This window comes from Aulonocara stuartgranti (genome assembly GCF_965226115.1).
Source record: "Aulonocara stuartgranti genome assembly, chromosome: 14".
Classification (NCBI taxonomy): domain Eukaryota; kingdom Metazoa; phylum Chordata; class Actinopteri; order Cichliformes; family Cichlidae; genus Aulonocara; species Aulonocara stuartgranti.
The window spans coordinates 40,523,526-40,537,348 of record NC_138950.1 but is presented as its reverse complement, the minus strand read 5'-3'; the positions used below and the strand labels follow the sequence as shown (position 1 = coordinate 40,537,348).

Sequence of the window (13,823 nt, the reverse complement as noted above, 5' to 3'; positions counted from 1 at the left end):
CTTAGAGAGGGAAAAGAGTAAACAGTAAGTAAACAGGATTCTGAGTTCATCCAATTCTCAAGAGAAGACAGCAACAAGGACAATTTCATGGTTGGATACAGGAGTCTAAGTTGTATCACAACCACTTTTGCACATTTTTCAGGATATCAGTGTCAGTTTGAACCCTTTTTTGGCAGAGTTGAGACCACATATGTGGAGGCAGAGAAATCGAGGCGAGGGAGCCGGAGCAACATGTAGCTATACGTCTGAGGTAACTTTTTGCCAAATGCAGTGGTCTGATTGGTCAGATCTGTTTATTCGCATGTGAAAACTTAGAAAAAAATAATTCAGTTTGAAAAAAATAAATACCACAAATTCATCCAGTGAAATTATGTGGTGGGTTTGAACGGCTGTATTAAGGATATCCGAGTCCAGAAAAAAAATTTCAGGATATATTTTCATGGATTTTACGCATCCGGTGTGATATGAGTGACTATGAGTGTAAAATAGGGCTGTGCACAAATAGCCAACTAATTCTCACTGCTGTCACTAGGTGATACCAGACTTATTAATCATTTAACCTGATTGTTACAATTTAAATTGATGCCCACGCCGGTAAATTACTGTGTCCTAAATGTTGTGTAGCCATCTGCCTTTAGATGACACATTGTTGTCGAGATGCACCATAGATTAAATCTGTTAATCTATGGTAAGAATTTGATAAATGATTTTTAAATGCCTTTGTTATTATTTTTTGACATTTTCCATTAAACATTTCTCAAATCTAACTGATTACCTGAGTGTTTTTTAGTTTTACACTAGTCAGTTAGTCTATTTTTTTTCCTTATTTAGCTGACAGGAATAGTAATAGTTTAAATGCTAATGTTAGCCTTGTAGCAATGGTAAATGGCCTGCATTTGTATAGCGCTTTACTTAGTCCCTAAGGACCCCAAAGCGCTTTACACTACATTCAGTCATCCACCCAGTCACACACACATTCACACACTGGTGATGGCAGCTACATTGTAGCCACAGCTGCCCTGGGGCGCACTGCCAGAGGCGCCACCGGGCCCTCTGACCACCACCAGTAGGCAAACATGGGGTTAGCATCTTGGCCAAGGATATCTGGCATGCAGTCAGGAGGCAGCCTGGGATCGAACCACCGACCTTCTGGTTAGTGGCTGACCTGCTCTGCCACCTGAGCTACAGCCACCCCTTTATAAGCCATTGCTTCCTTTATAAGCAATGGCTTATGAAGGAAGCCAAATGTTTAAAGTTACTGGTATTGCTAACATGTTTGCCAATTTTTTGCTGATGCATTCCACAAAACATACTTACAGACATAAAACTGCTGTGGCTGTACTGCCTGTAACTCCTAGCTTCATATCTAGCCATCTCATTCTATCTAGGAAACTGCTATATTAGGGATCTCAGACCATGTTAGTAAAGTAAGGAGCTTTGAAGACATGAACAGTATAACTGATTGAGTTTGATTAGTCAGACTGCATTTGTCATACTCGGACAACGAACAGAACCCATTAAAGAAAGCAAGCCAGAAATGGTGGCGATTCCATTTAAATGTTCATTTTCTATTTTATCTAGGGATTGAGAGTAACGAAGTTTCTATTCTCTGTATGTCCTGTACATGTGGCAGAATTGACAATAAAGTTGACTTTGACTTTGACTTTGAAAAGAAGAGATTCACTTACTATTTTTGCAAGTGTAAATAAATCTTACAGTTACACAAGTTGTAAAAACAACAGTTCTTCCTAAGGTTGTATCAATGGGCATTGGAGTCAACAGAGAATAGCAGTGACCTACTATCTTCTACACTGAAATAGAAGCTCAGTTCGTCGCAGTTGTAAGGTTTCTTCACATCAGAGTTCGTCATAATTTTGAGTCCAATTTCCTAGAAGTGGAGAAAGAGAAAAACAAGTCATAGTAAAACCATAGATTGTTTCTTGTTTTTTGCTGTCATAAGTAGTAAACAAAATAAAACAACATTGGCATAACAACTATGCTATTTGTTTATTTATTTTTAAATACAAGGACAAAGACACAAAAGAGGATTTGGAGATAGATGGAGAGAAACCGAAACAGGTAAAGAAGGAAGAAGAGTGGCAAATTGACAAAAAAAAACAACCCCAAAGAACAAAAACTGTACAGTTGGAAAGAAGGATGCGGTACAGCTAAATGATACCAAACTTTGGTTCGAAGAGTGTGAAAGACCTACAGAGAAAAAAAAGATATCTAGATATAGATCATATGAATATCTAGATAGACATATAGATAGATATGACATTACTTCCGGTGCAAACATCCTGGCGCCCCTCCAGGCAGACGTGTTTGCTTGCTCCACTCTCAGATGCCAACTTGTTGTTTGTTTTTTGTTCTTTTTGCACTGGATAAGTGCTGTGCACTCTTAACCATAGCTGGACTGGCCATCGGGCATACCGGGCATTTGCCCGGTGGGCCGCTGGCGATTTTTTGTTTTTATGGGCCGATCAATTTTTTTTTTGGAAGTGTGTAAATAATGAAAGGTGTTGGATTGGCCAATTGGTCATGATCGACTCTGGGCTGGACCAATTACAGCCGAGCAGGTCGGATGCACCCTCCCCCTTGTTTAGCAATCTTATAGACGAACTAAAGAAAATGGACAACAAAAAAAGGAAAGGAGGTGCAGAAAAAATTAGGGCCAAAAAGAAACAAGCCCTTCAGGCAGACGCTGCCAAATGTGTAAAAATAACTGAATTGTTTGGCGGTAGCTATGGCACAGCTTCCACAGATTTAGCAACATCAGCAAGTGGTGGAGGCCAGCAGGTGGATAAGGGAAAGGGGAGGCAAGAGGAGGAGAGACCCGCTTATTTTATGCTTAAGGTTAGTTTCTCAAACTCCTCAAAATCTCAAAAAGGCAGATTTATCATCAAAAGTGGAGAAGTCTGTGACAGAGGAGACAGAAGAGCAGCAGAGAGAGATGGAGAGATGACTTTATGTCATCCATGAGGGATGCATTTGACATATGTTTCACATATTATAGCCCAACAAGTTACTCATAGCAATTTAAATACCAGCAATCACTTTTTGGCACAACACCGACTATTGCAGTTAATAATACAACAGCTTCTTGCCATTTTTTGTGTTTCTTTTTATCGCTGTGTAACTGAGTTCAATTGAAAGCCTGCATGCGCTAGTACCTCTTGCCACAAGTTCCCAGAATCCTTTGCGGTTTTCCCCTGAATGACATCACATTTTTGGTGGGGCGGTCTCTAGTCAAAATGCCCGGGCCGATTTTTTGTCCCAGTCCAGCCCTGCTGTTAACATATCCGAGACAGGCACTACTGGACATCGGTAACTCACACAATCGTCCGGACTTTAACCTTCCACCGGACTTGAGGGGGGGATTCCATGTGTTCACTGGAGTTTTTAATCCTAAAAGGTCACCCTTACTATCTGCAGCGGGAGCTCTCAGCTGTGTTTTTGGCCACTGTTTACATCCAGCTGCAAGCTGACTCCACGGCAGCGCTCAGCCAACTCCATGATGTCATCAGCGCATTAGAGACAACTCATTTAGATGCTGTTTTTATCGTCACCGGTGACTTTAATAAGTGCAACTTACGGACTGTACTCCCAAAATACCACCAACACGTGGCCATTCCTACCCTTGACAAGAACACCCTGGATCATGTTTACAGTAACATATGTGGTGCATATAGGGCTGCACCACGCCCCCACTTTGGACAGTCTGACCACATCTCTTTGTTCATGTACCCAGCTTACAGGCAGAAGCTGAAACAAAGAACCCCGTCATCAAACCTGTTAAACTGTTGACCCCAGAGACTGAGAGGATCCTACAGGACTGTTTGCTCAAACAGACTGGGATGTGTTTCAAACTGCAGCCACCAAGGAGAACTGCTCTGTCAACATACAGGACTATGCTGAATATGTGACTGGGTGCGTCAGCGCCTGTGTTGACAATATTGTGCCCACCACACACGTCAGGAAGTCCCCCCCAAACAGAAGCCCTGGATCAACAGTCAGGTACGACACATGCGTACTCAGTCTCTCGCATTTAGATCAGGGAATGAGACGGAGTACAAAGCTGCGAAGTAGGGACTGAAGAAAGCCATTACAGCGGCTAAGAGGCAGTACAGAGAGAAGCTGGATGGCTTCTACTCTTCTGCTGACCTCAGGCGGATGTGGCGAGGGCCGCCATCAACACCATCAGCTCTGCAGGCGGTCTACGGAATGACCTCAATGGACTTTACACCCACTTCGAGACCTCTCCAGACCTCACAGACCTTCACCCAACGCCTCCCCATAGACCAGTTGCACTCACTCCAATCATTACAAAGTGCTTTAAGGGAGTGGTGTAACATCCCAGACACTCTGGATCTCCACGTCAGACCCCATCACTGCCGCTCTTCACTGTTCCCTCTCCCATCTGGAAAACAAAGACTCATACATCAGGGTACTTTTTGTTGATTACAGCTCCGCCTTCAATACGGTCATCCCACACAAACTCACTCACAAGCTGGCAACACTCGGCCCGAGTCGGTCAGGATCGGCAACAGGACCAGCATTATTACAAACACTGGCGTTCCACAGGGTTGTGTCCTCAGTCCCATCCTCTACACCCTGTACGTCTCCAATAGGGACAACACCATACTGAAGTTTGCGGACGATACTGCAGCGATTGGTGTGGAGAGGGCGAGCAGCTTTAGATACCTGGGCGTCTACATCAGTGAGGACCTCACCTGGACACGGCAACACTACTGCTATGGACCGCAAACGCCTGCAGAGAGTGATAATAACTGCAAAGATCACCAGGACCCCGCTGCCCTCTCTGCAGAGCATCTACCATCACAGAGTCCAGAGGAGAGCTGCCTCCATCCTCAAAGACCCCACACACTTCCAACACGGATCGGTTACACTTCTGCCCTCAGGGCGGAGGTTCAGAAGTGTGAAATCCAGAACATCTCGACTCAACAACTCCTTCTTCCCCACTGCTATCAGACTCCTGAACCGCTGACCTATTCTAACAGTAATAATCATTTTTGCACATCTCACATATCAAACCAGCATATTAAGCTCATAGTTCTTTTGCACACAAATCTATTTAATACTTCAATTTTTTGTCTCCATTTATTTATTCATACTATTTGTATTTATCTGTTCTAGTTCTATTTGTACATATTATCCGGCATCCATGTGTGGACAGCAGAGAAAGAATTTCATCGTACAGAGAAATGCAGAGACTGTTACTGCCTACATCAACAAGTGTATTGAGGATGTAACAGTCACGAAAACCATAACTGTCCGGGCCAATCAAAAACCATGGATGACAGGAGAGGTCTACAGGCTGCTGAAAGCTCGGAATGTTGCCTTCAGAGATGGAGACGAGGCGAGCCTGAGGACAGCTAGGGCCAACCTTTCCCGTGGCATCAGAGAGGCTAAGAGACAGTACTCCAGGAAAATATCTCATCACTTCAAAGACAGCAGAGACTCACGGAGCCTGTGGCGGGGCATTCAGACCATCACAGATTACAAGCCCCCACCACAGACCTGTGATAGCACTATCCCCCTGCTGAACGAGCTGAACACTTTCTTTGCTTGCTTTGAAGTCCGAAACAGCACCACTGCACAGAAGACCCCACCCCCTCCTGGTGACCAGGTGATGACTCTGTCACCGGACAGCGTGAGGAGATCCCTCAGCAGGATCAATGCACGTAAAGCTCCGGGTCCTGACAACATTCCTGGTCGTGTACTGAGAGACTGTGCAGTGGAACTCACTGATGTCTTCACAGACATCTTCAACATATCACTCATCCAGGCTGTCGTCCCCACATGTTTTAAAGCCACCACAATCATTCCGGTTCCAAAAAAGTCATCTCCCTCCTGCTTTAATGACTACCGTCCTGTTGCACTTACTCCCATCCTGATGAAGTGCTTCGAACGACTAGTCATGCAGCACATCAAGACTGTCCTGCCCCCCTCCCTGGATCCCTTCCAGTTTGCGTATCGGCCCAACCGCTCAACCGATGATGCCATCTCCACTGCTCTCCACTCAGCACTCACACACCTGGACAAAAATGACTCATATGTTCGAATGCTGTTCATAGATTTCAGTTCAGCATTCAACACTATAATCCCCCAACAGCTCATTCAAAAACTGGTCCAGCTGGGGCTCAACACCTCACTGTGCAACTGGCTGTTGGATTTCCTCACCGGAAGACCTCAAGCAGTACGGGTCGGCAGTAATACATCCAGCACCATCATTTTAAACACGGGGGCCCCGCAGGGATGTGTGCTGAGCCCCCTCCTCTTCACTCTGCTGACCCATGACTGCACTCCATCACACAGCTCCAACCTCTTCATCAAGTTTGCGGACGACACAACGGTGGTGGGTCTCATTAGCAACAGGGATGAGACCGACTACAGAAGTGAGGTGAGACGCCTGGCCACGTGGTGTGCTGACAACAATCTCTCTCTGAATGTGGAGAAGACGAAGGAGATTGTTGTGGACTTCAGGAGAATGCACACCCAACATGCTCCTCTGACCATTGACGGAGCGTCTGTGGAGAGAGTGAGCAGCACCAAGTTCTTGGGTGTGCACATCACAGAGGATCTCTCCTGGACGTACAACACCACAGCACTGGCCAAGAAATCACAGCAGCGTCTCTTCTTTCTCCGCAAACTAAGAAGAGCAGGAGCTCCAGCCCCCATCATGCACACTTTCTACAGAGGCACCATCGAGAGCATCCTGTCGAGCTGCATCACTGTGTGGTTTGGAGCCTGCAATGCGTCCTGTCATAGAACCCTCCAACGCATAGTGAGAGCTGCAGAGAGGATCATTGGTGTCTCTCTCCCCTCCCTCCAGGACATTTACAGCACCCGTCTCACTAAAAAAGCCCTTTGCATAGCGGCTGATCCCACGCACCCAATGCAAAGCTTCTTCAAGCTGCTGCCGTCGGGGAGGAGACTGCGGAGTCTCCGGGCCAGGACCAGCAGACTGAAGGACAGCTTCATCCATCAGGCTGTCAGGAAGCTAAACTCCCTCCCGATTCTGCCCCCTCTCCCCTCTTCTCCACCACGGTCTCACTGAACTCTGTCACTCACACTCACACACACACACACACAAGTCACCAGTCACCTTGTGGAGCATTGGACTGCCATTACCTCATAAGACTTTGTTGTTACACTATCTCTTACCGCACACTACTAAATCTCCATTTGCACTATTTGCCTATTTGCACTACTCTGCCTCCTTACTTGAATATTGTATATGTATATTGCATAGCTTTTTTTTTTGTTATACGTAAAATTGTATTGTATTTATTTAAATTTTTACTTTTTAATTATTTTATTTGCATTTTTTTAAATCACTAGGGATTGAGAGTAACGCAATTTCTATTCTGTGTATGTCCTGTACATGTGGCAGAATTGACAAATAAAGTTGACTTGACTTGACTTTTCTTTGTACACATCACAACAAACGCTTTGAATCTTGAATCATGTCTTCTGCAGCTAATAGGAGACATTACTGTGTAGTTTCAGTCAGACATCAGATTAGATGAACAAATGTTTTACTTTAAAGATGCTGTAGACGTCATTCTTCTGACTGCCTGGTCCATAGTAGATCGAGCGCGTTTCTCGCCGTGCTCCCAGATTGTCGCTCACAATGGCCGGTGCTGGTGGTGCTGTTGGTGGTGCTGCTGTCTCCAAATCTGCATCTATTACCATATCTGGCACTGGCAAGGGGTAGCAGGGATATGGCTCTGAGTCCTCAACATCATAGGAGTACCCAGACAGCTTCTCCACAGGCAGCTGACTATATACCTGCATGAAAACACATCTGTACATGAGCCTGGTGGGGTGATAGCGGTGATCTTTTTCTCTTATCATCCATTAGCAGCAAACCACTTACATAGATTGTCTACTCTCTAGGAGCACTCAGGTGTAGGAAAAAAGTGCTTGTATTAGTGGGTTTGAATGGGTGAATGAGGCATATTATAAAATATATATTTGCTTTGATGCAAATGAAGGTGACAACAGATGCACTGGAGAAATAACACTACAGACTAAAAAAAAAGATGGTTTTGGAGGTGATGGCCACAGCCCCCCAGGAGCCAGAGCAGACAGAGATGGAATCAGGGAAACTGCATCATCCACAGCCCTCAAGATGATTTTAATTTTTAACTATGATTTTTGGTATGATTGTGAATCCATCCGCCAAGACTCAAAAGTGACTATACAATTTATAGGCAAGGCCTGTTTGCTAATTACTAAAATAAAGAGTCGTTTCCAAATGTTCAACTTTCACACAGGAAGTCCCAAAATCCAGGTCCAAATAGATGTCTGTACAAATAAAAGAAGCCATCATTTCACTGAAAAAACAAAATAAACCTATCAGATATAAAAACTTCAGCAGTGGCCAAATGACCAATTTGGTGCATTCTTAACAATGAAGGACTAATATATATATATATATATATATATATATATATATATATATATATATATATATATATATATATATATATATATATATATATATATATATATATATAAAATAAAAGCTAGGTCAACACCACCAAAAGACCATGGAAGACAACCGAAGCTGATGATCAGATTTGTTCCCTTGGTTAAGAAAAACCTTTTACACCATCTAGCAGTATCGACAGAAATCCTGAGGCGGTAGACCGTCGATTGTCAAAGTACATAATCAGTAGACGCTTTCATGAATGGAAATACAGGGTATACAACAAGATGCAAACCACTAGTTACACTCAACAAGAAGGCCAGATTGGACTTGACTAGAAGACATGTACGAGACCCTAAACAGGTATTTTGACTGACGAAACCAACAAACCTGTAGCAGAATGACCAGAAGAGAAAAGTCCAAAGGAGAACAAATAAGGATCTGGAGCATACCATATCATCTGTCAAACATGGTGGAGGCCATGAGGAACTGGGCCATTCATGTTTACTGATGATGTGACTGCTGATAGATGTAGCAGGATGAATTGTGAAGTGTACAGAGCTGCACTCTATGCTCAGATTCAGCCAAATGCCAGAAAACAGATCAGATTAGGGCAAATGGATAATACCTGCAAAAACAATCAAAGACTTGTCAAGGTAAAGAAATGAGATACTCTTCAGTGGTGAAGTCAGACACTGAAAACAAAACAAGCAGCAGAGAGGCCCACAATCAAGCAGCAACTGAAGGCAGTAAAGGCCCAAAGAAACAGCTCAAGGGAGAAAACACTGCATCGGTTGATGTCGATGGATGTGAAAGCAAAGGATTTTCATCAAGCAATTAAAAACAATATTTCTACTTCAATGTATGTTAGTTTGTTCAGATACTTTTAAACTTCAAGAACTTTTACCTTGAATATTTAATTGATTAAGAGCCAACAGGTCTTCCAGTATTTTCTTATTTCTACGCATTTAATTTTTTTGAGTGGTGTAGAAAGTAGAAGATGTTACAAAACCAAACTATAGTAATGGTAGTGTTCTTAATATGGATCAAAGTAGGACGAATGATTGTCGTACATAGCTGACAGTAAGTTCCTGCTCAGTCCGGAGCAGCAGGACGCTCTGGTCAATAGCTCTAACAGAACACAAGGAGCCAGGGTGAGCCTTGAGACTGAGGGTGGTCCTCTCTGCTGGAAGCTCCTGGAGGGAGGAGAACTTCAGAGACACCTGTGTGGGAGATACCGAGGCGGAAAACAGATTAAGCCTGTCTATCCTTATGTTAGCTCTCTAAAATGCACACATCCTTCACTACATTCCCAAGTGGCTTTGAGGTCTTAATGTGGTAATGTACTACCTTGTTATTGAGGCAGAGCTGAACAGGGAAGTCATGGCTGTCAGCAACAGCCTCTCCACTGGGCATCAAAGTGTAAACTACCACCTGGGCAAATGGTGCCAGGTCTGACATCCGAGTGAGCGGCACGGACATCTCCCCTTTGTTGACTGAGGAAGAACCAAAGAAAGCATGGCAGCAATTATCAAAATAAACAAGATAATATTGAGTCACGTGACTAATGAGCAAATAAGCTACATTATTAGCATGAAGCTAAACTTGCAAAATATAATTAGATAATCAAGAACGAACAGTTATGTCTATAACTTCTGTTTCCTGAAGGACAGGAATGAGATACAACACATAAGTATGGGATATCACGCCCTTGTGTGTCCCAGTTGAAGAAACCTTTATTCACGCCTTTAAGGCGGATGACGTGTGATGACACGCACATGGCCCCGCCTGCACATATAGCCGCTGTCATCACAGTCATCCCTCAGTTCGATAGCCACTCTTCACCGAGCCATGCTGCTCAGCGGGGCCACCTTGTGTTGTACCTTGTTCCTCTCCTTCAGAGAACAGAAGTTATAGATATAACTGTTCGTCCCTTACAGTTGATTCACACGGTACAACACGCAAGTATGGGAGAAATATACACACCCTGCAGAGCAGCCACCGAACTGGCATCGGACCACCACCACGTTAGTGTGCGCTAGACCCAGCAGAAAGGACAGCATGAGCCACCGAAGGGGCTGTAACGTCCAAGCAATAAAACTGCACAAAAGTGTCCAAGTAGTTGCAGCACAAATATCAACTTGAGGCACCTCCTTAAAAAGAGCCCATGAGGTTGCCATCCCCCTGGTGGAATGAGCTCTCACCCCCAAGCAAGACCCTTATTGCTGTACGCCAGTGAGATAGCTTCTGTAATCCAGTGGGACAGCCTGTGCTTGGACAGAGCTCTACCTCTATTTGGATTAGCGAAGCAGACAAACAGCTGGTCACATAAACGCACATTCTGAGTGCGCTCAATGTAGGTGCGTAGCACACGCACTGGACAAAGAGAATGCATCCTCCTCTGCTCCTCAGGTGCAAAAGGAGGGGAGCAAAAGCTCAGCAACTCAAACTCCACTGAGCTAGAAGATGCAGGCATGATCTTGGGATAATACGACTTTGTGCCATCAGGAGAGAACTGTGTGCAGGAGGGATGCACAGACAGTGCATGAAGGTCACCCATTCGCTTTGCCGAAGCCAAAGCGAGAAGTAATGCAGTCTTATATGAAAGAAATTCCATATCCACAGACTCAATGGGTTCAAACAGGGGGCTACAAAGGGCCTCCAGCACCAAAGTCAAGTCCCAAGCAGGGACACTGGACTTAAGCACGGGTCTCAGCTGGCGAACTCCTTTCAGAAAACGTATGGCGAGGGGATGTGCACCTGGTGTCAACCGTCAAAGCCAATATGACAAGCAGATATAGCTGCTGAATAAACCTTAATTGTCGAAAATGAAAGGCCCTTATCCAGCAGCTCCTGCAGGAATGTCAAAACATCCACAATAGAGCACTGAAATGGGAGAGTGTAGCGGTCCTGGCACCACTGCTCAAAGGCTCGCCATTTGTAAGCGTACAAGCCTCTAGTAGATGAGGCCCTAGTGTTCTGAATTGTCGCTATCACACTAGGTGGCAAACCCTTAGCAATCAACATAAGCAGCCAGAGATGGCTCCATAGGGGTGGGTTAGCTAAGCCAGCTTCCTCTGCGCCATTGCCGACCGACGCAGCAGCAGCGGCAGATTGGACCGACAATGGGCTCTCCTGCTCATCCTCCGGCAAACCATGGATGTCCAGGCTGATGTCCAGCATGTCATCGTGCTCCTGGGGAGATGATGACATGCTGGCGCTCCTGCATGGTTCCAGCTCGTCTTCGGTTAACCCATCAACATATTCCATGTGGTCAGCCCAGCTAATTGTGGGGGACACCGACCGGATAATCCTTGTCCTCAGACTTGGATGAAGCCGGGGCTCCAGACACAAAGAAGTGAGGGTCGTGCTGTGTGACAGCCGTCCGTCCCAGCACCTTTTCCATAAATGTCACCCGTCTTTAAAGGATCAAGTGCGGACCTGGAACAGACTTTGGGCTCCGTCAACACTCTCATGGCGTGGAAGATCCCAGGCAGACAGGGCAGGCATCGTGCTGGTTGCTGTCGTGCAAAGAGAAACCGCAACCCTGAGGACAGGGAAGGACAGGGGCGAACAGAAGATTTCTGATTTGCTCGCTTCAGTTTGGAGTCCATTCCAAAACGCAAAGTAAAAGGCTGCACAGGAAAACTGGAAATTAGCGCTCTGCAGGTAGCCTACTCACCAACTGTGTGGTAGAGGCCAACACCAATGGGCAGTTAAGCTAAGTTCAAGTCAGCAGATAACAGAGCTAACTAGCCCAACTCACCAGAGGAGTTCTCAATGAGGTGACGAGCGTAAGAACTGAGAGATAAATGGTAAATGGCGTGTATTTGTATAGCGCTTTACTCGTCCCTCAGGACCCCAAAGCACTTTACACATCCAGTCATCCACCCATTCACACACACATTCACACACTGGTGATGGCAAGCTACATTGTAACCACAGCCACCCTGGGGCGCACTGCCAGAGGCGAGGCTGCCGGACACTGGCGCCACCGGGCCCTCTGACCACCACCAGTAGGCAACGGGTGAAGTGTCTTGCCCAAGGACACAACGACCGAGACTGTCCGAGCCGGGGCTCGAACCGGCAACCTTCCGATTACAAGACGAACTCCCAACTCTTGATCCACGATGATTGTGATGACAGGGTTACATGCACAAGCAGGGCTGTGCGCATGTCATCACAGGTCATCTGCCTCCCATGTTTCTTATATATAAATATACCACTATTTACTGAGGACCATTTTGGACACCCTATACCAGGGCTGCACAATCCCAGTCCTCAAGAGCTACTATCCTGCAGCTTTTAGATGCATCCCTACTCCAACACAGCTGAATCACATGGTTTGATTACCTCTTCAGCATGCCATCATGTTTGGCAAAGGCCTGATAACAAGCCATTCATTTGATTCGGGTGTGTGGGAACAAGGATGCATCTAAAAGCTGCAGGACGGTAGCTCTCGAGGACCGGGATTGGGCACCCCTGCCCTATACTGTACTCCACATTGCAAAGTGGATGCATAGCATTACATAAAATGGCCTTGTTTATGATAAGTAAAGGTATATTTCACGCAGTGCACTGATGCAGACTTTAATAGTTTTTTGACATTAGGGCTAGATAGCTAATAGTAGAATATTGAAATTAGTGGATGACCTGCTCTACCACCCCAACCTCACCCCTACATGCTTTGATGCAACTTTAAAGGGCTTTTTCCATAGGACGTCTAACTCTTAAAATCACAGACTTCTACTTCAAAATTAGCTTTCGTCGTGTTCATACCAATTCCCACTTTGACAGCCACTGGGATACGACCATGCTGCACTACTGAACCTCTGGACTGCACCTGCAAAGAAAGACAGAACGGAAACGTCACTATGAGGGTGTGTTTATGTATATCTGCAATACATCTCAAACGTGTGCACAAAAGTCTTTAGAGAAAAATCATTTAGACTGAAGCTACAAACAGCAATTCTCATGCAGATCACCAAAATCGTGTTTCAATGAACACTGGGTGGGGTCACGTCACAATCCCTTACACGTACCAGATAAAAGAAGTCGAGGACCTCCTGCCCTTTCTCCAGCTCCTCTCCCTGGATGATGTACTGGGCACGCACAGTCGCTTCACTGTCACAGGGCAGCTTACTGCTGGCCTGCATGAGCTTCAGAAAACTACTACTCTTGGAGTAAAACGCTGTGACATGGTGGTGGCTTGCCCTGTAGTTGGGTCTCCTCAAACCATAAACATAATGGTCATGCTCCGTTGTATTTTTTGAACTCGCCTGTTGACAAAGTGAGGTCAAATATCAAATTCCTACTCTTCACATTAGACCAGTGTTTCCCAACCAGTGCGCTGTGAGAAATGATC

The 13,823-nt window shown here is 45.3% G+C and overlaps 1 protein-coding gene across 1 annotated transcript in view; it reads right to left on the bottom strand.

Annotated features, from left to right (window-relative positions):
* LOC309688468 (alpha-2-macroglobulin) overlaps positions 1 to 13,823 on the bottom strand; it is a 73,695-nt gene that overhangs the window by 48,840 nt on the left and 11,032 nt on the right. The window contains exons 12-17 of the mRNA XM_082504238.1: positions 13,501 to 13,737; positions 13,238 to 13,301; positions 9,809 to 9,954; positions 9,532 to 9,681; positions 7,567 to 7,815; positions 1,801 to 1,888 (exon numbers count right to left, since the gene is read on the bottom strand). Coding sequence (XP_082360364.1) covers positions 1,801 to 1,888; positions 7,567 to 7,815; positions 9,532 to 9,681; positions 9,809 to 9,954; positions 13,238 to 13,301; positions 13,501 to 13,737 — 934 coding nt within the window. The remainder of the gene's footprint in view (positions 1 to 1,800; positions 1,889 to 7,566; positions 7,816 to 9,531; positions 9,682 to 9,808; positions 9,955 to 13,237; positions 13,302 to 13,500; positions 13,738 to 13,823) is intronic.